Genomic DNA, 23,606 nt, shown 5'->3' on the forward strand with positions numbered 1-23,606 from the left:
GCACCAAGGACTACCGATGATTACCGAGATTATTCAATGATGAACCGTGTAGGTTTTCCATATACTCGAGTACTTAATAGTGCAATGTCTTTGAACGGGCTGAGCTTGGTGCAAAAGTTCAAATAACGAAAGCCAGGTACGAGTAAAACAATGTTTCACAAGATAATAAAATAAAAATGTGCTGCCCCTGAGATGTGGCCCCTGGCCCAAGCGTCAACAAAGATTTGGCAGAAGGCAATTCTCCTAACCACCGATTTAGGATGTGCCCAAAATACTCACCTTCCCCCGACTTCATCCTCCTCGAGATCGGCTTCCCCTCTGACGATTAAGACAAGCTTCTGACGCCCCGTACTACTACACTCAAGTTAAACGCGCAGCACGCATAAACTATGCTTCCTTCGTTATCGGTAACTCCACTGGCTGTAACCCTTCTCGCGCTTCCCTTCGTGTCAGCCCAGGATAACGTGACGTCGCTCACAGGCACTTGGTCATCCAAGTCAAATGCAGTCTTCACTGGACCGGCAAGTGATTGCCTTTCATTATTATTCTCGTGTTACGCTTCGCGCGCTTGCCCAACGTGAGGCATTCACCTTGAGCGATGCTGACCGAGAAGGGGTAATAGAGCTTTTATGACCCTGTAAACGAGAAATTTTTTGAGCCCACGCTCACGGGCACATCCTATTCATTCACGGATGATGGATTTTATGAAGAAGCGGTTTATATTGCCGTTGCCAATCGTGAGTTTTTCCCAAAGATACCAAGGGCTTCCTTTCGTTCAACCTGCCTTGTCCCTGTTCTCCCCTCCTACCGGTACGCTGACAAGTCTTGGTTGGTAAGCTACGAACCCTTCATGCACAAAGGGGGTATTGCAGTGGCAGCACGGCGGATATGTAATTGCGGAGAATGGTTCGATAGTGCTGCACCCGATCATGGTAGATGGCAGGCAGCTATATTCAGATCCGTGCAAGCATTCGACCTCGATTTACACAAGATTCAATACGACGGAAGTCTTCAAGGTATGCATAGCGCATAGCTTATCTCTTATCATTGCGGAGCGGAATCCCTAACAAGAGTGGTCTCCTAGAGGTGGGAGATTTTTGTTGACGAATACCGTGGAATGCACCGACTCAATCTTTATAAATTCGATGGTGCCCCAATGAACCCGATGTATGGCCTCCTTTGCCCTAAAGTCTTTAGTCTTCGACATCTGATCAGTCCTAACATAGGTACCTCGCATACCGCCCTCCACAAATGCTCCCCACACAGACCCTCAACCCCACTGTTAGCGCTCCAAAGGCTACTAGGGCTTCGAAGTTGAAGGTCAAGCGTGCCCTACCTAGTAATCTCAAGAAAGCTGAAAACATCAATGCAGATAGGTGGTGGTGGATTGGGGTGGGTATGACCGGTGTTGGGTTTTTAGGATTCTTCTTGGAATAGGAATAGGGGACGGGGAAACTGGGCACACGAAAATAACGAGAGGAGTATGGATAATGGATAAATTACTGGTATGGCGATGGGATGGACAAGGGGAACATAGACATGAGGATACCAGGGCACGGATGTTTTTTTTTTTGTTACGTATTATACGGTAGCATCGTTTCTGCTGCCTCTTTTCTTTTTTTCTTTGTTTATTCCTACTCCCACTTCTTGTAATACCCTCTATAAGATGGTGCCGGCGCCTTAGAACGATAACGACACCTAGAAAATTTAATAGAATTTTTAAGATTCCTTCTATAGATCTTTCACAATTGGTTATTGGAACATATCTACCGAGCCATTTTCTTTTTAGTCTTCTGGCTGGTGATGTTGAGGCCTTCGGAGTTTGTATGGGAGGGGGGGGGGGGTAATGAGACTTATATGGGGAAAAGAGTTTTCGTCTAATAATTAACCAAGGGACCTCCTGATTAGGTAGAGTCTACTACCGTATCAAGCCTAGTGTTCTTGGTTCGCCACGAGACTCAGGGTGGGTTCCCAGTTTACCGGTGCCGGTATGGCACTCATGTTGGGCATCAATATCTTCCATTTTCTCATTATTGCATAGGCAAGCCGTTCTTGTTACAACACCCACTGGATCTTGGATAGGATAGAACAGCTATCGCCTTGGGGAAGATTTTTCTTTCACAAAGCAATCATCAAGTTCATATTTTACAACAGTCGTATGATATATTGTACCGGAACAGCGCCCCATTACCCGCACCCCGCACTAGCATTCTCTTCGAAACTTAAGCAGAGGCACCATCGTACTCGACCAACTTCAACTTGTCCAAGTCGACACCGTGGAGGGATCGAGCCTTACCATTCGGGCCCAGCGGTCAGCCATGTTGAGGAAGGGAAGGTTTCTGTGAAAGGACATACATTGATTCCATAATGCGTCTTGCCCTCGTCATGCCCAAACAAGCTGGACCCGCAGTTCTTGCAGAAGTGGTAATGGATAACCTTCTTGTAGAAGGAGTAAGTGCTGAGGTGTTCCTCGCCCTCGACCGTGATTTTGTCGCCCGCAGCGAAGAACATGAGGTGACCGCGGTCCAAGCAAAGGGTGCAGTTGCAGTTGATGATGTTTTGCTCTTCGATAGGCGTTGCTAGGATCACGCTGAACTTGACGTTCTTGCAATGGCAGGATCCTTCGTAGGTCTTCTCGGTGGATGTCATGACTTTTCCTTGGTTTTGTTCGTGAAGGTGATTAAACGTTTTTCTTCTTTGTAGAAGGAGGCGATACCCTTTTTGCTTCTATAGTCGAGAACTTCGAAGCGAGTGGGGTGTGTCTGGGGTCTTTATATGCTATTTCTGGAAGCCATCTTGCTAGGTTTTATGATTCATGGCTGATGCTGTCTTGCTTAACCCCCCCTTTTTTATTCCCAGCCCTCAGCGATGCATGCTACGAGAGTGTGGGGTTGGCGGGGGGACGGGTTGCAGGTTGTTGGGCCCGGGAAGTGAGACACGCTACGAGTATGATACCGGCATCGTGATAACTCGAGCACAAAAGAAGAGTCATGTCCAGGAAGTTTTCATGAATAGGGATAATAAATTTACCATTACCGTATTGAATTCGTGCCCCTGGATAGCGACGGGGACTGGCAACAGCCCTGCCTTATCACAACTAGGGAACCCAACACTCTGTAGGTATGATAGAATAAGAAAGATTACTTTTGCGGAGTGTACTGTACTTGTACTGGACTTGTGTGATACGGGTACAGTACTTTCATACCTACCGGTATTTGAGTACAGGTATGATATATTACCGGTATATACTACCTGATTATTGCCAGCATGGCTCCTCAAAGTTATTTGTAAACTAATAAATAAACTTTGCCATCTAAAATTTACTATGCCCTCCAATTGAATTTATTCGTTATTATAGTTCGTTTGTGGACATCAAGCTTGATGTAGCTCACCGGCTCGAATTGCGAAGAGGTACGAAAACCCTTCCCGACACGACTGGTCTATATCATACAAGTATCATACGAGTGCATGCCGTGTTTCATCGCTGCTCGGAAAGATATAATTATGCTCGCTATAGATGCACCTGGATTGGAGGACGGGGGGGGCGCCTCTTCACAATGTGGCATCCCGCATTGTTCCTTCTGACTGGTGAGGCAAAGCAAGATAAATTGCACACATGAATTAAGTTATGCTTACTCGTAGTTGAGTGCCGGTGCCGTATATGATGGTGATTGATTTCCATTGAAAAGGGCATCGGTGCCCGCCCCCTCTAATTTCAGTACGATACCGGTATTCCCTTGCTGACATTTTGTGATAACTCGTAGGCCGGCGACAGAAGCCATCTATCTAGTGCCGGCCGTTGGAGGGGTGGAACGGGTCACGGGGTAAGAAAGAGTTATGGTATGATACATATTCTCTATATGCCTTCGGCGAATACTTTCTCTCTCTCTTTCTCTCTCTCTTTTTTTTTTCCTTCAAATTTTTGGGAAAGAAAAGGCCACAATTCGGAATCTGAGCCAATGGTCTATTCAAGTCCTCACCTCCTACAGTGCTCGAGCGGAGTCCGATGTGGCTGCCATCGTGCTAGGTCCCAATCATGAGTAGTACGAGAACGCTTATAGTTAGTACTGTATAGTACATGTGCGGGCAGGAACTCAACACACGCAGCGTTTGATCGTTATTAGACTACAATAGCAGTGAGCGGTCCGTGCTTGTGGTTACTGTGCAAGAGAGAACCGCAACTGTGATACGAGTACCGTACCGGTATTTCCACATTCTCACTTTGAATTAAGAGCCAGTCCAGCTAAGTTAGAAACTGACTGACTGGGGGAAGGTCAACGTGGCTGGTCACTTCTTGGTTGGGCCTGCAACAACAACCACGAACCCCGCCTCTTCTTCCTCCGCCTCTTTCTTATCCAACCCCCCCCCCCGTTCCTCACTTCTTCCCACCATCAACTACCTCTCCCTATCAACTCAAAAGACCATCTTTGGGACATTATTCCTCTTAAATCTTGAATCGAATCATGGGTGACTTTAACGAAGAATACGACGTTGTCATCGTCGGCACTGGTTAGTTTTGGGACCCTCTGATACCCTTGTCTGTTGCCTCGAAGCTAATTCACTGCCATCTACTCGATAGGTTTGACCGAATGCATTCTCTCTGGGTATGGCAATTTTCCAAGAAGCTTTACAGTTACCTGCCTTCCTTTCTTCTGATTGCTGACATTCCTTTGTAGTGTTTTCGGAGCCGAAGGAAAGAAGGTCCTCAACATTGACCAGAACTCCTACTATGGAAGGCGAGTGGTTTTTCATCACTAGGATATAGTTTTTTCGGTCGATTACTAACTTTCTCTGCAGTGAGAGTGCTAGCTTGAATGTGATGGAGGTGAGTATGCAATTGTTGAGTTGTGACGGCCAAGTTGGAGCATACTAACTGCTTGCGTGTAGATGTGGAAGAAGTTCAGGTGGTCTGATGAGCAGCGGAGGGTAGAGGCCGAGAGAACAAAGGCTGAAGAGGAGGGAAAGCCAGTCGGTGCCAGTGCTACCCCCACCGGCCCAGAACCTCCTGCCGCTTTCGGAAAGAAGCCGAGTGAATGGAACCAGTGGCACATCTCCTTGGTACCAAAGTTTTTGATGGCCGACGGCGAATTAACCAACATCCTCCACAAGACTGGCGTTACCCGTTACATTGACCTTCTTCAGGTCGGAGGGAGCTACGTCGTGAAGGGAGGCTTGCCTTACAGGGTCCCTTCCACTAGAATGGAGGCCATGACGTCGTCTTTGGTCTCCAGCTTTCAGAAGTATTATATGCAAAATTTCCTACAGTTCATTGCCAATTACAAGGAGGATGACAAATCGACTCACAAGAAAGGTGTGTTTTTCCTCTTATCTCAGCGCTGCAGCGAGCTGCTTTCTGATATCAATGTATTTAGGCCTCAATCTTGACCAAAACACTATGAGAGAGGCGTACAAGCTCTTTAGTCTTGATGCATGGACCTCAGGGTTCATTGGTCACGCTATGGCTTTATATGTCGATGATTCTTACCTCGACAGACCGGCTAGGGAGCCCATTGAACGTATCATCCTCTACGTTAGATCCATGGCTCGTTTCGGAAAATCCCCCTACATCTTTCCGCTTCACGGATTGGGCGAGCTCCCGGAGAGATTCTCTTTCTTGTCTGCCGTTTATGGTGGAACGTATGCTCTGAACACTCCCCTGCAGGAGATTCTATTCGATGATTCCGGCGTCGTTTGTGGAGTCAGGTTCCCTCACCCCAACACCAAGGAGGAGGTGACCGTCAAGACCAAGAAAGTTATTGCCGACCCCAGCTATTTCCTTGGGCAGGACAAAAGAATTCGTCAAGTTGGAAAGTTGATTCGTGCCATCTGCATCCTCACTCACCCTATTGAGGGTACCGAGAATGCCGACTCGGCACAAATCATTATCCCTGCGAGCATAACCAAAAGGAGGAACGATATCTACATCTCATTGGTTTCCTCTGCATTCAATGTCTGCCCCAAGGGATTCTATCTTGCCAGTGTCTCAACCATCCTCGAGGACCCAGATTCCGGGAACCCTCATGCGGAACTCGAGCCTGGATTTGATCGTCTGGGACTGGGCTCTGGCCGCCTGGGCAGGGATGAGGAGAAGTGAGTTTTTTTCCTTCGAAATTTCATTCCTTGGTTTATTCAATCCGGATACTAATATTTTGTAGGTTCATCCAAGTTGTTGATCTCTTTGAGCCTGTTGAGGACGGCACCAAGGACCACGTATACATCTCCAAGAGCTATGATGCTTCTACACATTTCGAGACCTGCACCGATGATGTCAAGGATATCTACAAACGTGTTGAGGGCAAGGACCTTGTTATCGAGCAGAGGAAGGATGAGCAGCAAGAGCAGGCGGACGAGTCTTAAGAATTCTTGTGAATTTTTTATGGAGTACATGAGTCTTTTCATCTTTTGCACGTTTTTCCATGTTGCCTAGTGAGTTGATGCTGCGTGACATTTGACAGCACGATGTGTCTTTCTTGAATCCATACGATATAATATAAGTGTTTTAAATTGTGAAGTTGAGTGGTGTGTGGTTTGATGTGATGGGGGATCAGGTTCTGGGCTCATTAGTTGTCACTCGGTTGGATGGTGGAGTTGCTTGAGGTTACAATGGAGGGTAAAGCGAGCAACGTAACGATGTTGAAGTTTTGGGGTAGTGCGTGCGCGATTGATGGCAAAAAATGTACTCCATAACTCCATAAAGTTGACATGCTGGCTGTGCTCTCATGTGCGAAACAACCTATAAACAAGATAGGAAAGTAGCCCCCCCCGAAAGTATTATTATTCCATCAGCTCCTCTTCTTCGTGGTCCCAAACCCACCTGCGAAACCCATCATCCTAGCCATAGCAACCGCATCCGGATCCTCCTCCTCACCTCCTCCCTTCCCATCACCATCTCCACCTTCAACATCCCCCTCCTTCCCCAACTTCCTCTCCCTCTCCTTCCTCTCCCGCCTAGCAACCTTCCTCTTCTCCCTCCTCTGCACCCTTTCCTCTTCCTCCGCGCGTGCCCTGTCCGCCAACCTCCTCGCTAGATCCACCTCCTCCCCATCCCTCCCCTCCTCCTCCCTCCTCCTCTTCAACCAGGCTAACCTCTCAACAACCATCTCGAGTGTAGCAACGACAACCTCATCCCTCTCACCGACGGCGTGCAGGTGCTGCTTAGAGTTAAGGTGATCCACCCATTGCAGCGAGTCCTTGAACGTGAGGTCGCAAGCCTCGCAATAAAAGCCGGCCCCCCTCCCCCTCTTGCCCACGCCCGCGCCAGCCGGGACTAGGGTCGTCTTGTTCAGGTTCTCCTCGAGGTTTAGTCGCGAGGCGCGCGCCGAGGTGCTGCTTGCGTCCGGAGGCGTGGGCGGTCGGTGGAATTTCTTGCCCGCGAGTTTGGCCTCCTGGTGGAGTTTTGAGGCCGCGCGGTCCTGAGATTCACGCTCTTGCGCCTTTGCGGTCCATTCTTCGCGGTTCCAGGTTCGGCGGAAGTTCTGGTAGGGTTAGAATTGTGGGGAAGGGAGGGGAGGGGGGAGAAGTACGGTGTCACCGCCGGTCTCGGTACCGTAGGCATTTTTTTTGTCGCCTGACATTGTGATGGCGGGTGGAGTGGTGGTGGTGGTGAGTTGGATTGTTGAATGAATGGGTGGAGGTTTGGGGCTCAAAAAGGCAATTCCGAAGTTGGATTCTGTGTAGCAACTGGGCCCCTGCCAGAGGTCGTCATCAGGTGTCTTTTACGCCACAGGGCCATTCTCACTTCAATTGGTTCTGACATATGTATCATAATAATATTATTATAGACTAGTATACCACCTCAGGGTACCGGTATCGGGTGCGGGTGCGGGTGCGGGCTTCGCGGTACGGTAACCCGGTTTTCAGCTGAATCCGGCGTGCATTAGGCTACCTTGTTTGTAGGCAGTCGGAGACTACGATTCCCGGAGTGACCATGGTATCATGCCTTTTTTCTTCTCTTCTTCGGCGGGGCGGGCACCCCCGTTCAGATTCCTGGCCTCAACGCGAACAATACAACAACCTCCCTCCATTGCGCAAGAGCCAATCCCGAATCAACTGCGACTAAAAGGGCATGCAGTAAACCGCTGCGTTCCCGACCAGCTACAGGTGTATTTTTTGAACAATTGGTGATGAACCCCCCCCAGCGCTCGCGGTGAATCTGGATCAAGTAAATTTCGCCACTTTTTACTTTGTTGTGTTCTGTGTTCCTCACCGCTACAGTACTTTATGCCCTTTTTTCCCGAGACCTTAAAAGTATCCATGATAATAGCTTCTGTATATCTGGCAGTACCATTGGACGCCTCATCACCTCCGGCGAGCGATGGAAGTATAATATCATACTGCCACAGTACTGTACAATATATACTGTAACTCGGGAAAGCGTGTGGTGACGATAGATGCGCGGGGGGGGATTGTGCAGATCAATGGATAAAGTACAGTACATACTGTAAAAGCTATGATGAACCCAGACCAGTCGTACTGGTGTGTACTTTTTTTTTTTTTTTTTTTTAACCTTCTCTCTTGAACTCGAATTCTATAATACTAGTATAATAGTGGTTGGTCTTGAAGGCCTTCTTCTAGGGAGTTTTGTGTGGTATAGTATCATACTCCGTATCGTGTTTGTCGCGGTTCGGGGATGCGCAGTGTGGTGCTTGTAGGGTACTGTGTAGAGCGGTATGGTATCATACGGAATTGACGTGTTAACCCACAGAACTTGATCTATTAGCAGGCATGGTATGATAAAAGACTTATGTAGTAGGGATGGAGACCTACTGCCTGCTGCAGTGCGAATGAGCGTGAGAAGTAAAGCCCCCACCCACTCGCCTTATGATACAAGCAGACTAATATCGTACGTAAACTAGGCTAAAAGTCGTGGAATAAACTATACAAGACCATATACCAGTACTGCGGTGATTTGGCAGCAATCCAGATGATGTTATAAGAAGTGGAAGAGGTTCTGGGTTTTATATAATATGGAGACCTTGCGATCACCGCCGTCGTCGCTGTTGCGGCTGCCAAAAGAAAGAGAAAAAAAAATGGGGGGAGGGCGGGGGGGCACATGCGAACATGATAGGAATAAGAGGAGGGATACATAGAAAAAAGACCACAAATATAAACTTCCCCTTTTCTCCACTATACTTAAGTTAATTTGTCTTGGTTGTTATACTCCCAACCCTCCCGCCTTCCACTCATCGAGCACTGCTATAGCCTAGCCAGATCCAGAAGCCTTCTTCTGGTCGTCATCGTCTTTGGGCATGTCGTCGTGCTGATGGGTAAGGTTGTGCCAGGCACGCTTTATGAAGTTTTCGTTCTTGTGCTGTTCATAGGGGGAGGGCCCCTGCCTGAAGTTTGATGTTTGGTCAGTGCGATTACCTGGGTGATTGGTGTTGGTAGTAGTAGTGGAAGGGCCATACTTTTCGCTATTAACACCCATTATCCTCCTAGCAGTCTTATCGTCGAGTTCCTCGGCAAGCATTTCTAGAAGGATCCTTTGGCGGGCCGTTAGGGTTCTGGGAAGAGTTTGTCAGTTCTGGTGGCAGTAGAGATTGCAGGGGTTGAGGGCCTACTTTGGAGGGTTGACCTTGAATTCAACCGTAAAATTTCCGACGCTTACGGAGTCGAACCCTCGCATACCTTTTCTGTAGATCTTTGTCGTGTCCCCGGTAGTTGTGCCTAGGGGGACTTCAATGTCCTCTTCGCCGCCGCTTAGCGTCGGGACCCTGATCCGACCTCCCAAAAGGGCGGTAGTCAATGGTATTGTAGCAGTGTAGTAGACGTCCAAACCCTTCCGCCTAAAGTACTTGTGCGGTGCAACCCGAAGATGAACGAACAAGTCCCCCCTCCAAGTCTTGGTGGACGAAGCGCCGGAGGCTTTCGAATGCGGGGCATCGCCCTCATTGTCCACCTTTATTCTCATACCAGTGTCTACGCCAGCGGGTATGTCGATCGTGATTGTTCGGGGCTCCTTCGTCACGCCCCATCCATCGCAGGTCCCGCACTCCGAGCCCCGAGGGATTACTACTCCCGCTCCCTTGCAGGCATCGCAGGTCGAGGCCATCTGGAAATTGCCCTGCATGAAGTGTACGCGGGTACCGGTTCCGCCGCAGCGGCCGCATGGCTGCCTCTGAGTTCCGGATTTCATTCCCGTGCCTGCCCAGGTTTTGCACGGTAAATATGCGTGGATGTGAATGTCTTTTGAAACCCCCTTTGCAGCCTCCATGAATGAGATTGTTGTTTCAACCTATTTTTATTCCAGTCAACCACTTCGTTACATGTTAGCGGCGGAGGGATAGTTCTTCTGTAACGTACCTCAATGTTATCACCAAACGGTATCCCCCCCTCAGAACCACTCGTCCCCCGCCCACTACTGCCACCAAATGCACTAAACAAGTCCTCGAACGAAAAGTCTGCTGGGAAGCCCTCGCGAAATCCACTCTGACCGAACCCGGCTCCGGTGCCAGGATTGAACCCAGCACTAGGTTTGAATGCTGCTTCGCCATATTGGTCAAACTGTTCCTTCTTCTCCGGGTCCGAGAGAATCTCGTATGCTGATTGGATTTCTTGGAACTTTTCCCTCGCCGAACTGTCCTTGTTCTGGTCTGGATGCCATTTCTTCGCCAATGAGTAGTATGCCTTCTTGATAGCGGAGGTGGATGCGTTTTTATCAAGGCCGAGGACGGAGTAAGGATTTTTTACTGATGCTTGGGACCTTGGAGTGCTATGAAAGGACTGTAGGGAAGACATGATTGGTTAATCGCAATGACATACTATAGGCAACTGTGCGGGGAAATACTCACTCTCCTGGGCGAGTGATTGGAATTTCTCGGGACCGGCAGTGATCTCGGGAGTGTCGGAGCGTAGGAACATCTGAAATTTGTGATAGGATTTGAAGATGTCCGTAGAACACGGACAGCCCTCGGTAATACTGGAGGAATGAAGCTCATGATTATCGCTCACCACCGACACTTGCAGACGTGGCAATCAGGCGTCTTGAATAGAAAGTGTTCTGGAGTTTTTTATGCTGTTTACCTGGTGGGACGGAAAAGGTGGGAGAGTGGAACTTGGATTTCAAGAAAGAAAAGAAAAAAAAAAAAGAAAATAGCGTGGATGACTCAGCAAGGGAAATTCTTGATTATATCACGTGGTATTGATTTCATGGAAAGTTCTCGAGTTAGGTTGGCATTCCAGTTTGTATGCTAGGTTAATCGGGGCTTGGTTTGGTTTCAACGCCACTGCTTTTGCTCCCGAATCAAACTCTTTTCGCCTGTAAACTACGCCCAACCTTTTCCTCCCCCTTCTCTTGGGCCTCAACCCCACCACCCACTACCAAATCACAAGCCCAACGAACGAACTTTTTATACATACGGCGAGAAACTGCTCGGTAAAACATTTAAATGTCTCAGTCTGACAGTCTCGGTTTGCCTCAGGTCGCGGCTTGTCTCCTGGTAGGATATTTTGTTTTCAGATGGTTCTTCAAATCTTCGGATCCTAGTATCGTTTCGCCAACCCGATCACCGGTTGTCGACCAGCGAAGGTTACAAGAGCAGTCCCTCCTCTTGACGGGGATGTTCCCCCAAGTGTCTATGGCAGCCGCACAAGCTGAGCTCATACGGAACGGTGGAAATATTGAGATCGCGACGGAGAAGATTCTAGCTGCTGGGGGACTTCCTGAGGTAATTGGTTTCTCCCGGGGGATGCTTTGTTGGGGGCAGGAGCTAACCTTGACGTTTTTATTAGCCTCCGGCGCCTGTCGCTGCTCCCTTAAATTCCTCCACCGCCAGACCGGCGCCTGCGGCTGCTGCGCGTCGTACAGCTACCCACAACCCCTCAGGAGCTTCGTCTTCTCGGGCCGTGGGGTATCAAGATTTGATCACCAGATACAACCTTCATAGCCGCCTTCACGAAGGAGATTCTTCTTCGTCGTCTACCCCCTCTGGGAGGGGTAAATCTCCCCAAACTAGGTCGGACAGACAACTAGCGCACCAGAATAAGCGAGATGAAATGATCCTAGCAGCTCGACGCAGGATGGAGGAGATGGATCAGAAGCAAGCTGCTGCCAAGGGGCAAGCATAATCGTGGGGGGGAGCTCAATTTTATCTTTTGTTAGAGTTATCCGAGTGACAACCGTTATTTTCCTTTTTTCCCTTCCCGTAACTGTTCTTTTTCCTTTTGACTTGTTCTAGGCGCGAGATTCTGTTATTTGGACACTGGGTTCGGGGGGGTTTTTCCTGTCAGTATCATACTCGTATCAGAGCATCTTTGCCTAGTCATGGCTATATTGCTGTTTCTACGTTACCCATAAACTGGCCTGATTGTAATGCGTTCCGTGTTTGGATTACCAGTATTTCGTTTTCCGTAAAAAAGAAATCAATAATGAGTTACTTTTTAAATATAGAGATTTAGCTATGATTCAGATCTTTTTTTTTTCCTTTTTTTTTTCCTTTTTTTTTTGTATAATAATTATGATGATCTTATGCTACATCCCCATATCGTACAAGCAATACCGGTACGGGATGAGCTTGATAAATTACAACGCAGTTTCGGAGTCGGGGAAGCGCAGAGCCGCTACACTTCTCATCTTGTTCAACCGCCGGGTAACTAAACCTTAATTTGACCGCAGTTCCCAGCTTTAAGCTCTTAGATTTTCCCTACTCATTTCCTTATCCCCTCCATCATTCCCTACTAATACTATACTCGACAGCCTGGGGTCTCCGCCGTGTAAACCTCCTTCTCGTAGGTACGAAATACTTCCTTCTACAGAAGAAGGCCCCCCATCGCCCGCTACATCCTCAACCAACCTGTTCCCGCACCAATCCTTGCCTTGCGCTCTCGAAACGTGACCAATGGATGCAACTACACCTACGAGTCGTCCGACCTCAAGCTCAAACACGCACCCGCCGACCGCCGGGAAATCAACCGGACCTTCAACAGCCACAAAAACGACTGCTAAACCAGCTGCTCCCCGAGGGCCTCCAGCGGTACCTCGCATCGATGAGAAGCCACTCTATGAAGCCCTCAAAACTCATGTCGGGTTGGAAAATTGGCTAATATATAAGGAAGCTCTTGGAGGCTTTTTGACTGGTCTGTTTTTTCCCTCTACCTTTAAGTAGGTTGCGCTTGAGGGCGCGTAGTAGGGTCCGACAATGATGAGAATTGGAGCTTACATACATATATCCTACGTTCTCCAGGTCGCCTCAATCATGAGGAGTTAACCTCGCGCATCGCAAGTTTCATCAAAGGACCCGCCGTGCGAATGCATAACCAATTGTTGTTAGCCATGTACGGAAATTCGTCAAGGGATTTGCCACCAACGGATGTTGCGGCATGGGTGTCTGCTACTGATAAGCCAAGTACGCTTTCAAAGATGCCGGCTGGGGACGTCAATGAGAAGAGGCTGAAGAAGGAGGTTATGGCGATTTTGGCCAGGGAGAGGAGGAGGATCAAGGAGGTCCCTATGCCGGTCCGTTTCCACTCTACTTCTAGGTGTCCATGGGGGCGACTATTGACGACAGACAGCTGGGAGACGTTGAAGATATGCTCGGTAGTATGCTACAAGATTACCATTTGGCAAAGCAGGTCAAGATCCCCGAAGCTCCTCCTCCGATGAGTGCGGGTCTTAAAACAAGTACTCCCACCTTCCCCTCCGTCCTTTCTTACTAGCTGACACTTCCCCTCCCCCAAAGACTGGGAGTCCGAGATCAAAAACCGCTACGCGATGGCCCTCTCCAGCGAATCCGGCGAATTCCCGGACGTCGAGAACATCCGCCAACGCATGCTCCCAATATGTTACGAAGAAGGTGTTCCCGGCGGCTGCACCCCCGAAGCCGCAAACTTCATGAACGTGGCGGCGGAGACCTTCGTCAAGGAAATCCTCTCAACCATCATCTCCCGCGTCCGCTCCAACGGCCCCAACTACATCCAGACCGACAAGTACCGCAAGCTCCACCCGAAGGGCCGCTGGACCCCCCCCAACGAACGCCCGCTGTTAAGCATGCACGATGTCAGGCTAAGTCTCACCCTCGGCGATAACTTACTCGCACAACTGCCCTTGAGCCAAAAGAGGATTATGGCTGGAGGCTGGTTCGAGAGGGATTACGAGGTTGAAAGCGAGATCGTCTTTCCCGATGAGGTGGATGCAGGCGACTGGGAGGGCGCCGCAGTCGAGGATCGGAAGCAGTTGAAGGGATTGTTGGATGAATGTTTGGCTATTGGGGCATAGAAGTGCGAAAAAGATTCATACTGAGTTTTCTAGTTGACTTAGCTGGGGGGGGGCATTTTATGGCATTTTTCTTTTCTTTCCCCCCATTATGATACCTGTAATAGTATTACCTCTCCAAATCTTTCCCCTTCTCTTTTATCTCTTAAAGGCGTTTTTTGGGGTGGATGGGAGTTTGATTTTCGGGCTTCTTTCCTTGCTTTTATGTGAAACACTCTACTTTTCTTCTTCGGGATAGAGTTTGTTTTATATTACCTTGGTGATCCATTCAATCTATGAATGAGGCAAAGGAAATTACCACTGCCATCTTGAGCGAGGGGAGGTCTTTGAGAAAGACGGTAGAGTAGGAAATTGTACAAGTATAATTTCACCACGGGTTGAGGATTATTCATTCTACCCTAGTTATTGCCTCCACTGCTCGTACAATACTGTGCTTATCGGGTCCCGCATTCGGCAGTGGTGTAATCGAGAAACACAATTTCACCAACTCGTGATATTATTCCCCGAAAGCAAGAGTTACAGCGCCATACCATCCAACCATCACGAGTAAATTAACCAAAAGTGGGCGCCCGACACAAAACTCCCGCTACGTATTATATTGCACCTAGAAATCTCATCATAACCCATCAAAGACATTTGAAGAGAGAAGAAAAGAAAAAAATAACTAAAAATGGAAATCATAAACCACTGATATACTAATCGTAAGGTCTCTACAAAGCCGAGAACAAGGGGAGTAGACGGGAAACTAAGAACAGCACCACCGCTACTACTACTAGTAGTAGTACTACATAGTCTGGACGACCGAAGTCCCATCAACGAACCTGGTCCTAAACACGCGATTCGCATTCTGGAACATGCCATCCTTCAAGCTGACCACAATGAATTGCGACCCTTTGAAGCGCGTCTTGATCAGTCTTCCTATGTTCTGAGTGTGCGAGAGGTCCAGCGCTGCGTCCACTTCGTCGAGGATATACATGGGAGCTGGCTTGAATTGGAGAAGAGCCATGATCAGGGAAAGGGCTATTAGGGATCTGTGGGTTTTTTTTTCAGCTGTTAGCAAATGAGGGAAGTGGGAGGAGAGGGCAGGCTAACCGTTGTCCTCCACTTAATTCCGTCAAGCTCTGTTTCCAGACCTTTCCGAGAGACACCTTGACTTCGAGACCGGCAGAGACATCTTTTCCCTCCGGCGGTTCCAATTTTGCGAAACTGCCTGGCAGAAGTTCTGCGAATATCTGGCCAAAGTCTCCCGTGACTTTCTTCCAGGTCTTCTCGAGCGCCTCCTTCTTGTACTTGTCCAGACTGAGGATAGTATCCTCGATCTTTTTCTTGTCCTTGATGACGGTCCGCAACATATTCTTGAGAGCTTGCTCCTTCTTCTCAACAGAGTCGATCATGTTCATGACCTTGGGATTGATCTTCTTCTTCATGTTCTGGGACCTCTCGGTGAGCTTCTTGAGCGAGGAACGACACTCGCTGATGTTTTGGCCCTTGAAGTCGTAGGGTGTCCCCGGACGGCCAAATTGCTCCTTCTCGTCTTCGATCCACTCATGCTCGCGCTCCATTCTGGCTACCAGCTCTGTGGCAGTTTGCTGGTCTTTGTGGAATCTTTCGATTTCGTGGCCAAGCTTCTGCTTTTCTAATGCTTCTTCGGCGAGACGTGCGTTTTTGGAGCGAGTAGCACTCTCAAGCTCTCTAAGCTCTTCGTCAAAACCTGTGAGCTTAGCGCGCTCATCTTCTAGTTGGGCGAGTGCTACATCATGAAGATCCTTGATCTTGGCCTGTTCTTTTTTGAGTTCGGCGACTTCATCTTGCATAGATCTAAGTGTCATATCTGCCTCCTCGAGCTGCTCTCGGGAAGCTGCGAGATCACCTCCAGCTTGTTCTAAAACGAAGGATTAGAAGTGCACAGAAAAGGAAGCTCTGAACTGAAGGTTACCTCTTTCAAGTTGTGCGCCCTGGTACTCCTTTTGCACGGCTTTCATTATCTGCGATTGTTTGCTGACTTGTTTCTTCAAAGACTCAACTGAAACTCGGAGCTCAGCAAGTTTTCCACCCTTATTATTCTTAAACTCATTCATATCTCGCTCGATATTCTTCACATCGGTTTTGGCCTGGGCTTGCCGTGCCTTCGCCTCGACGATTTCTTTCTTCAATTGCACAATATTCTCTTTCATTTCTTCGACAGCTTGAATGATCTATCAAAAATAGTTAGCTACCGCCCGTTCGTAAGATAAACCAATGCAAAACTGGTGACATACGTTAGATGAAGAATTGCTGTTAATCTGCTCCTCTGTCAGGCCGATCTCGTGGTTCTTCAGGTCTAGCTCTTGCTTAACCTTCTTAATCATATCCATCTTCTTTTTCTCTCTGGCCATTATCTGTTGCAATTCATGTAGTTCCATGCGGTGCTGTTCGATTTGTCGATTCAAGCCATTGAGCTTCTGAAGGGTGACCAAAACCCCACTAGAGTTCGGAGCAGATCCCCCGGACAGAGTTCCGGAAGGATCATAGACATCACCTTCAAGAGTCACCGATCTCATTCGAACATTGGGGTCAAAGGTGACTGTCTTAGCTGTCTCTGAATCCGCACAGATGAGTGTAGATCCAAAGACGAACTCCATTGCTGCGGATATCTCCTCATCATAGCCTATCAACGAGAGGGCCAGGTGAACTTTCCCAGGAGCGAGGCGTTTGGCGGTTGCAATTTTCTACCAACGAGAGTCAGCCCAAGTCATAAGCAATCATAAATTTTAGTCACCTCGGCAGAAGCTCTGAATGCTGCAATCTTATTGAGGGGAATGATTGTAACCCGCTTTCTTAACCGCCCATTCTCCAGCAGTTGGGTACCTGTGACCTGTGTGTCGACAACAACATTGTACAACCTTCCCCCAGCAGTAATCTCCAGGGCGGTCCCCGCCTCCGCTTTATCCTCGTCAAGAGTGAACAATTGTGCGACCAAACCCTTAACTTTCGATCTATCAAAGTTCGGAGTAGGATCAGAATAGTTGAAGTCAATATTAGCGACTCGCCGTTTTAGCCCATCGGCTTGTTCCTGAAGCTCCCTAATCCTGGTCTGCAGAGTTGCTTCTTGTTTATGCATGTCTTCCTCCTTTCCACCCTCATAGCCAAGCTTCTTTAAGTCGGCCTCGAGCTTCTTTGCAGCTGCTCGTAGACCATCCAGCTCCTTGTAAAGCGTTGCGTTCTGTTCTTTGGCCTTCTTTGCCCTCGGCTCCTCTTCCTTAATCCTCTTCTCAAAATGGGATATCTTCAGCTTGGCTTGTTCTTGCTCCGTTGCCGCTGCACTAACTCGCAGCTTTGCTTCTACGAAGCTATTAGCCCCTATGTCTCTGGAGTAGAGCCGGTTCCCTAACCTTGCAACTGATTTTGATAACCGCTTTCCTGACCTTCTTTCGAAGCCACCCCTGTTAATAGGGTCTGCAGAAGCTCCTCCTTTTTCTCAGCCTCTCCGCTCAACGCATCGAATTCAGCCTTCGCTGCATCGTACCCCTCCTTCAGCTGATCATATATTCTCGTCTTATCCGCCAACGATTTTTCCATCTCCTTGACACTCTTCTCAATTTCCTTCCGCTTCTTTTTCTCTTCATTTATACTACTCGATTTCAGGTCGAGCACAGTTGTAAGTCGAACAGCATCGTGGGACATCTCCTTCACTTCATCTTCAAGTGCCTGAAATTTCCCTCCCTTCCTAAGCTCCCTCTCCCGCTGTTGCTTGACTCTCTTAATGTCTTCCGCGAGATTTTCTATTTCGAATTTCAGTCGCTTGGCGGAATCGTCTATGTCTTTCCCGCGCTGCTTCTTCGCTTCTAGATCGGCTGCCGAGCGGTTGACTTTCTCCTATTGAGTGGTTAGGACGGATTCCACAGTTCGGCCGAGGGAAAGCTTGCCTGGTTCTTAAGGTAGTCATGCGCGACAACAATCTTCGTCAATCGTTCTAAATCACTCTGCGCCTGTTGGAAGTCCAAGAATGCTCGCTTATCCATTTTCAGTTTGTCCAACTTGGGTTCAATCTCCTCCTTTAGAAGTTCGTTGATCTCCTCGACTTTCTTATCCTTCTTTGACATAGTCTTTAATGCCTTATCTCTTCGGTCCTCAAACATTCGGGTCCCCGCAGCTTCTTCGATCATCGATAGAATTTCTGTAGGCTTCATGTTCAGCACCTTGGTGATTCGACCTTGCATGATAAGGAAATTCGGGTTGTTGATATTGAGCTGGACGCTCTGGAACAGTGTCTGGACAACATGCTGCTGGGTTCTAGAGCCGTTGATGAGGTACTTGCTCGTTCCCCCTAATACAATCTACCCAAAGATTCAGCACCACTCCCAAACAGCCTCAAGGATCGGTCAAGGATCATACTTGTCGAGTGACACTTATTTGTGCGAAATCTTGGTAATTTATGGGACTCTTTGCTTTGTCTGAGTTATCAAAGACTATAGTAACACTCGCTTTCGTCACACCAGCTTGCCCACGTTTGTAAATCAGATCCTGTAACCAAGTTAGGGCTTGGGAAGCGAGAAGAGTGAGCGAGGTTACGTACCTGAAGATTCTGCGCACGAACGGTTGTCATGTTTGTGATCCCTAGGACAAAGCATATCGCATCCAAGATGTTCGATTTACCGCTACCGTTGAGGCCGGTGATTGAATTGAAGCTCTCATCCCTATGAGAGCATTTAGCTTGAAAAGGCTTTAGTCGAGCAAAGTGAAGGGACTCACCATCCGGTAATGACTGTTCGGACCGCATAGGATTTAAAGCCCTAGAACAACAGCGTTAGTCGCCAGCATAGTACACTCTCCATCCGGGAATACCTGCATCGATAATAATTTCAACGACCCTCATGTTGGTCAGTGGTGAGAATGGCGGGGGAGGTAGTGGTTAAAGGTCGATTGAGTCTGTTATTTTTGTGTTTATGGGATTTGTTTTGGCTGTTATCCACCGCGCGCTAACACGTGCAGCCGACAACCTTGTTTCATTAGCGGGGCTTAGTAACCTCCACGCTCATTGCTACCGCCAAGACTCCAAAGACTGGGCCACAGGGTTTTTTACTCAGGTAGGGTAAGAAGACAGTCACATTAAATCCCCGCACAACACACCTCCGCAAAAATTGTTTGGTGGGCTGAATTCCCAGAGCTTGTCCATCAATTTACGACTACCGACCGACAGCAACACCCCTTTTTCCACCAACCTCCGATTTTTCGACAAGGTGAGCACTCACTACATGCTGGGGAAATTCTCGCTAGAAAATTCTGTTATTCTGACTATTTTTTTTCTCGCCATTAAGATGACCGCTGCCAAAAAGCATATCCCGATCGTCAAGAAGCGGACCAAGAGGTTCAATCGGTAAGAACCTCTCTCCGCCTGCTCCTGCGATTCGAACTGCGACTGCGGGGGAGAGATAAAGGAAAATTATGGGCACGGGACTAACGTTATTGCGAAAACGATAGCCACCAAAGCGACCGCTACAAGACAGTCAAGGCGGCATGGAGGAAACCCAAAGGTATCGATAACAGAGTTAGAAGGCGCTTCAAGGGACAGGCCGTCATGCCCTCGGTACGTTCGAACTCTCGGAGGGAAGGCTGAGGAACTTGGGGAGGGTTGTAGTATGATTGGAGTTCGTTATCTGACCGCTGCATGCTGGGGGTGATTATAGATCGGTTTTGGATCTAACAAGAAGACCCGCCACATGATGCCTTCTGGGCACAAGGCATTCCTTGTCCAGAACACCTCCGACCTCGACCTCCTTCTCATGCACAACAAGACATATGCTGCCGAGTACGAATTCTCTAGAACCCAGTCATAGCATACATAGCTAACTAGTATATAGGATCGGCCACGCTGTTTCATCCCGGAAGCGTATCGAGATCATTGCCAAGGCTAGGACATTGGGCGTCAAGGTCACCAATCCTAAGGGAAGGGTTACGACCGATGCTTAAATGGGTTGTTCTGGAGTTTTTTTTTCTTCTTTTCCCTTTCCCCTTTCCTTTTTGTTATCATACAGGGAATTCAAAAAAGTAAAAACTGGTTGGGTGAAATCTACCCGGTGGTTCCTGTTCCGCTGGTATAGGCTCTTCCGCTGTGTATAATTCGGCATTTGCGAGTCTCTGGGTATGATACCTGGGAGGTTTTTTTCATTGAGCTTTATCTATATATATGCGGGGCCAGATGACAGCACCTATCTGAGCTAGTGAACGAAAAATGGAAGGAAGCTTGATAGAGTGTGACAGCACTGTACTGGGAGCCAGTCGTCGGAAATGACCTCAGCTATCGTAACACCCCCCAGCCAATGATCCAAACCAGACATTTTCATCCCACCCCCAACCAATCCCACACCTAACAACCGCGCTCCCTTTCCCCGGAAACCCAACCTGCCCAATTCCTCAATCCCCCCTCTCCCTCTTCTCCCAATCAACCCAACTCCCCCTATACTCTCCAACCCGCCGATATCCAACTCCAACCGCAACCTGCGCCGCAGCAGAACTCCTGATCCCAGCTTTACAATAAAACACAACCTCCTTCTCCAACTCCGGCTTCGCAAAGCCAAACCGATCCTCGAACTCCTCCGGCGACAGCGTGAGCGCGTCGGGCGATGACGCGATGGGGATATTAACTGCCATGGGTATAGCGCCCGCAGCGAATTCCGCGGGCTCGCGGACGTCGATCAGGGCACATGTTCGTGGGTAGGTTTTTGTCAGGGATTTGATCTGCGGAGGGGGGTTAGCCGGGGAAGGTCGGGGGGGGGGGTGAGGGGGAAGAGTACGGCTTCATAATCGTAGAGCTTTGTGTTTGGTGATTGGGCGGTGGAGTATCTCTTCGATACCGATAGCGGTGGTTGTTGTCGCGGTGGAGTGCAGAAGAAGGGTGGGGCGTGGAGGTGCGTCGGGATGGTTGCGATTTTCCTTCTGGATATGGGAGTGCCCGTTGAGAGCCTCGGAAGGAGGAGGGTTGTTAATAGTCTTTTGGCGGGAGACATGTTTGAGTTGTTGCTGGTGATGGTATCGTTTTTGTGGTGAGAGGGTTGGTTGGCTGGTAGGTGGGTTGGAGTGCTTTCAAGCCGTAATCTAGGTCTAATGGCTTCGGTAGCGCCCCCCAACCAACCGATTATGGATGGATGGATGCACGGGGAGGTGCGTCATCTGTCATCACTCATTCCCATGATAGTGGATAGACGGTATCATACCACGGGTATCATATTATGCGGCCAAGCAGCATGCATCATAATTCCATCAATTCACGAAGATAGTGTGACTACACTTGTACTAGACTGTATAGTAATATTACAATAATTATTATCATAATTCAAGCGGGCTGCCTGGCACCCACCCCTACTGCGGTTATCAACATACAGATGTATAAACTAACATGACCCGAGTTCTTGATGAACCTCACATCGTCCATCAATAAACCAACCAACTAACTAATCCACCTCCTCCCCTCCCTTATGATGACCACCAATTCCCAACAACAAACGAACGCACGAACACACACAGAAAAAGCGTGGAATCGAAAAGAGAAATTCTGCCCCTCCCAAAGCTATTGTCGCGGGGAAGTACCTTTAGAATGCCTTATGAAGCGAACAAGCAAACAAAACGAAACAACATATATATGCACAAACGAACCTTTGAGTTATAATACCTCATTATTATTCTTAAATTTAATTGAGAAGAAGGGTGTGAATTTAATTTTTTTTTATCATTCCTTTCCTTTTGTTTTTAACAAAAAATATTTTTTATTTTTTATTTTTTCATCTTTTCTAAGATCTCCCACTCCAAGGACTAACAACCACTCCATTTGGTGATGCAAACTCTTTGGATCTACCCGAGTCATTCATTTGTTCCTTCTCGGTCCTTTCTCTTGCAGGGTCGATCATGAAACGGATGGTGCCATAGGTTCCACGCTCGGTGGGTACGACGGTGGGTGGGATGGACTCTGCTGGGGAGGTATTTAGGAAGTCTCGGCTTGGGTGGATGTAGTGATTGTTGTTGCTGTGATTGTTTTGGTGGCTGCTGCTATTGGAGCTTGTTCCGTTCTGGCTTGAGTGGCCATTTGTGTAGGGTGTTCGCTCTTTGTTCAGCTGGATACGCTGGGTGAGGTAGACATTGCTATCGTAATTCAATCCGACGATAGTTTGGATCTTGTGGCTAGTGTATAGCTCCAGGAGGTCATCGATTACGGCTATTTATTTTTCCAATTTTTCACCATATTAGCCTTGTTCTTCTTGCTCAGATCCCACGTATGCCAGGGGTTTTGGGTAACTCACAGAGCACAACCTCCCGACTAGCTTCAAACTTCTCGTACTCAATCTCGACCCTCTGATCCTCCAGCCTCATCGCAAGATCCAACGAGGCGAGTGCAAGGACATGCGGAGTGGCCTTCAGCGGCGAGAGTGTCTTGTACACATCCACGGATATATCCCATGCCAACTGCGTGAGTGCCTTCGAGCATCCAAACTTCTTCGCAAACTTGATGAGGAACGGCTGAGCGTGTCTGTATCGGAAGTCAAAAGATGAGGACTCAAGAATAACGCGCTCAATCCCGATGATGCGCTTTACCGTCTCGTCCAAAATCTACGCCTTCCCCTCATCAATAATCGCCCGACTGCCAAGTAGCAAAAGGAACATCAGTAACCCACCGAGGAATCAGAATTAATCGGCTCATGCTGCGGATGCCGCATATTATAACTTGTAGCGAGTATCTCCCTCGACTTCTTCAACGTGTCCTCGATTTTGCATGCCACGAAGAGCGCTGCCACCGCTACATCCTGCGGGGGTTTTTTTTTTTAATAATCAGAACTCGTGAACCCACCCCGCTACAATCTCGGAGCTAAATACATACCACGTACTGCTGCTCAGAGTAGGGATTCCGGGAAAATAACCGCGACCGATGGTACAGTATCATAGCTGTAGCCATTGTTCGAATGGGACTGCGATCACCGGCCGCAACCAGCAGCCGTTAGTTGTTGACATTGTTTGCCGGGAGCGCCGAGAGCGAGCGGGAGGAAAAAAAAAAAACCTACAACTGTAGGGCATGACCAAGTTGCATGATCCAGGCGCAGGCATTTAGCCGTGTGCTAGTTTCTTTTGCCTCCGTCTGCGAGTCCCTTCGTGAGCGTTCTTCGATCTGCTGATCCGTCAGATACGGTCGTGATCGCTGGATGTAAGTGTTGCTGAAGTTCTGTGAATGTGTGGAGCTCGGAGATGTCGAGCGCCGCGAGGGAGCTGGCTGCGTACTGTGCATCTCTGGCGGAGATTGGGCGATTCGTAGTCTGTCGTTGGGAATTCTGCCCATGGAGTCAGTCAGTCTGTGATGCAGAGTTAAGCTTGCTTGCTGGTGGTGGGACACAAGTTGGTAATCTGTTTGTGCCTTCCGCCTTGGCGTTCAGCT

At 48.5% G+C, this 23,606-nt stretch overlaps 12 protein-coding genes; 5 read left to right on the top strand and 7 right to left on the bottom strand.

Annotated features, from left to right (window-relative positions):
* Positions 1–389: 389 nt before the first annotated feature.
* On the top strand, positions 390–1,437 carry GSTUM_00006397001 (uncharacterized protein; the record flags this gene model as incomplete). Its single annotated transcript, XM_002838569.1, has 5 exons — positions 390–550; positions 625–737; positions 838–1,016; positions 1,085–1,167; positions 1,227–1,437. 5 exons carry the CDS (start codon positions 390–392, stop codon positions 1,435–1,437), a joined length of 747 nt encoding a protein of 248 aa, XP_002838615.1.
* A 785-nt stretch (positions 1,438–2,222) lies between these two features.
* GSTUM_00006398001 (uncharacterized protein) lies at positions 2,223–2,649 on the bottom strand (the record flags this gene model as incomplete). Its single annotated transcript, XM_002838570.1, has 2 exons — positions 2,223–2,291; positions 2,356–2,649. The coding sequence occupies 2 exons, from the start codon at positions 2,647–2,649 to the stop codon at positions 2,223–2,225; spliced, it is 363 nt and encodes a 120-aa protein (XP_002838616.1).
* Positions 2,650–3,904: 1,255 nt separating this feature from the next.
* Positions 3,905–6,504, top strand: GSTUM_00006399001 (uncharacterized protein). XM_002838571.2 has 7 exons: positions 3,905–4,509; positions 4,580–4,604; positions 4,677–4,740; positions 4,802–4,825; positions 4,888–5,311; positions 5,373–6,090; positions 6,156–6,504. The coding sequence occupies exons 1-7, from the start codon at positions 4,464–4,466 to the stop codon at positions 6,355–6,357; spliced, it is 1,503 nt and encodes a 500-aa protein (XP_002838617.1). The 5' UTR covers positions 3,905–4,463; the 3' UTR covers positions 6,358–6,504.
* Positions 6,505–6,782: 278 nt separating this feature from the next.
* On the bottom strand, positions 6,783–7,626 carry GSTUM_00006400001 (uncharacterized protein; the record flags this gene model as incomplete). XM_002838572.2 has 2 exons in its annotated part: positions 7,524–7,626; positions 6,783–7,475 (listed from the first exon to the last, which is right to left on the bottom strand). The coding sequence occupies exons 1-2, from the start codon at positions 7,572–7,574 to the stop codon at positions 6,783–6,785; spliced, it is 744 nt and encodes a 247-aa protein (XP_002838618.1). The 5' UTR covers positions 7,575–7,626.
* Positions 7,627–8,902: 1,276 nt separating this feature from the next.
* On the bottom strand, positions 8,903–11,028 carry GSTUM_00006401001 (uncharacterized protein). XM_002838573.2 has 5 exons: positions 10,791–11,028; positions 10,303–10,722; positions 9,561–10,234; positions 9,408–9,503; positions 8,903–9,335 (listed from the first exon to the last, which is right to left on the bottom strand). The coding sequence occupies exons 1-5, from the start codon at positions 10,935–10,937 to the stop codon at positions 9,203–9,205; spliced, it is 1,470 nt and encodes a 489-aa protein (XP_002838619.1). The 5' UTR covers positions 10,938–11,028; the 3' UTR covers positions 8,903–9,202.
* A 219-nt stretch (positions 11,029–11,247) lies between these two features.
* On the top strand, positions 11,248–12,383 carry GSTUM_00006402001 (uncharacterized protein). XM_002838574.2 has 2 exons: positions 11,248–11,666; positions 11,731–12,383. Exons 1-2 carry the CDS (start codon positions 11,388–11,390, stop codon positions 12,064–12,066), a joined length of 615 nt encoding a protein of 204 aa, XP_002838620.1. The 5' UTR covers positions 11,248–11,387; the 3' UTR covers positions 12,067–12,383.
* A 297-nt stretch (positions 12,384–12,680) lies between these two features.
* GSTUM_00006403001 (uncharacterized protein) lies at positions 12,681–14,212 on the top strand (the record flags this gene model as incomplete). XM_002838575.2 has 4 exons in its annotated part: positions 12,681–13,074; positions 13,182–13,453; positions 13,510–13,618; positions 13,677–14,212. The coding sequence occupies exons 1-4, from the start codon at positions 12,837–12,839 to the stop codon at positions 14,210–14,212; spliced, it is 1,155 nt and encodes a 384-aa protein (XP_002838621.1). The 5' UTR covers positions 12,681–12,836.
* Positions 14,213–14,993: 781 nt separating this feature from the next.
* GSTUM_00006404001 (uncharacterized protein) lies at positions 14,994–18,794 on the bottom strand (the record flags this gene model as incomplete). Its single annotated transcript, XM_002838576.1, has 9 exons — positions 14,994–15,240; positions 15,302–16,091; positions 16,146–16,404; positions 16,468–16,917; positions 16,968–17,530; positions 17,581–18,064; positions 18,142–18,525; positions 18,584–18,712; positions 18,765–18,794. 9 exons carry the CDS (start codon positions 18,792–18,794, stop codon positions 14,994–14,996), a joined length of 3,336 nt encoding a protein of 1,111 aa, XP_002838622.1.
* An 11-nt stretch (positions 18,795–18,805) lies between these two features.
* Positions 18,806–18,968, bottom strand: GSTUM_00006405001 (uncharacterized protein; the record flags this gene model as incomplete). Its single annotated transcript, XM_002838577.1, has 2 exons — positions 18,806–18,885; positions 18,941–18,968. 2 exons carry the CDS (start codon positions 18,966–18,968, stop codon positions 18,806–18,808), a joined length of 108 nt encoding a protein of 35 aa, XP_002838623.1.
* A 538-nt stretch (positions 18,969–19,506) lies between these two features.
* On the top strand, positions 19,507–20,237 carry GSTUM_00006406001 (60S ribosomal protein L32; the record flags this gene model as incomplete). The annotated part of the gene is made up of 4 exons (XM_002838578.2): positions 19,507–19,565; positions 19,670–19,775; positions 19,876–19,997; positions 20,050–20,237. The coding sequence occupies 4 exons, from the start codon at positions 19,507–19,509 to the stop codon at positions 20,156–20,158; spliced, it is 396 nt and encodes a 131-aa protein (XP_002838624.1). The 3' UTR covers positions 20,159–20,237.
* A 270-nt stretch (positions 20,238–20,507) lies between these two features.
* Positions 20,508–21,230, bottom strand: GSTUM_00006407001 (uncharacterized protein). XM_002838579.2 has 2 exons: positions 20,983–21,230; positions 20,508–20,926 (listed from the first exon to the last, which is right to left on the bottom strand). The coding sequence occupies exons 1-2, from the start codon at positions 21,193–21,195 to the stop codon at positions 20,603–20,605; spliced, it is 537 nt and encodes a 178-aa protein (XP_002838625.1). The 5' UTR covers positions 21,196–21,230; the 3' UTR covers positions 20,508–20,602.
* A 651-nt stretch (positions 21,231–21,881) lies between these two features.
* On the bottom strand, positions 21,882–23,558 carry GSTUM_00006408001 (uncharacterized protein). XM_002838580.2 has 5 exons: positions 23,239–23,558; positions 23,058–23,145; positions 22,855–22,983; positions 22,483–22,789; positions 21,882–22,397 (listed from the first exon to the last, which is right to left on the bottom strand). The coding sequence occupies exons 1-5, from the start codon at positions 23,508–23,510 to the stop codon at positions 21,976–21,978; spliced, it is 1,218 nt and encodes a 405-aa protein (XP_002838626.1). The 5' UTR covers positions 23,511–23,558; the 3' UTR covers positions 21,882–21,975.
* Positions 23,559–23,606: the final 48 nt, after the last annotated feature.

This window comes from Tuber melanosporum (assembly GCF_000151645.1).
Source record: "Tuber melanosporum whole genome shotgun sequence assembly, scaffold_26, strain Mel28".
Classification (NCBI taxonomy): Eukaryota; Fungi; Ascomycota; class Pezizomycetes; order Pezizales; family Tuberaceae; genus Tuber; species Tuber melanosporum.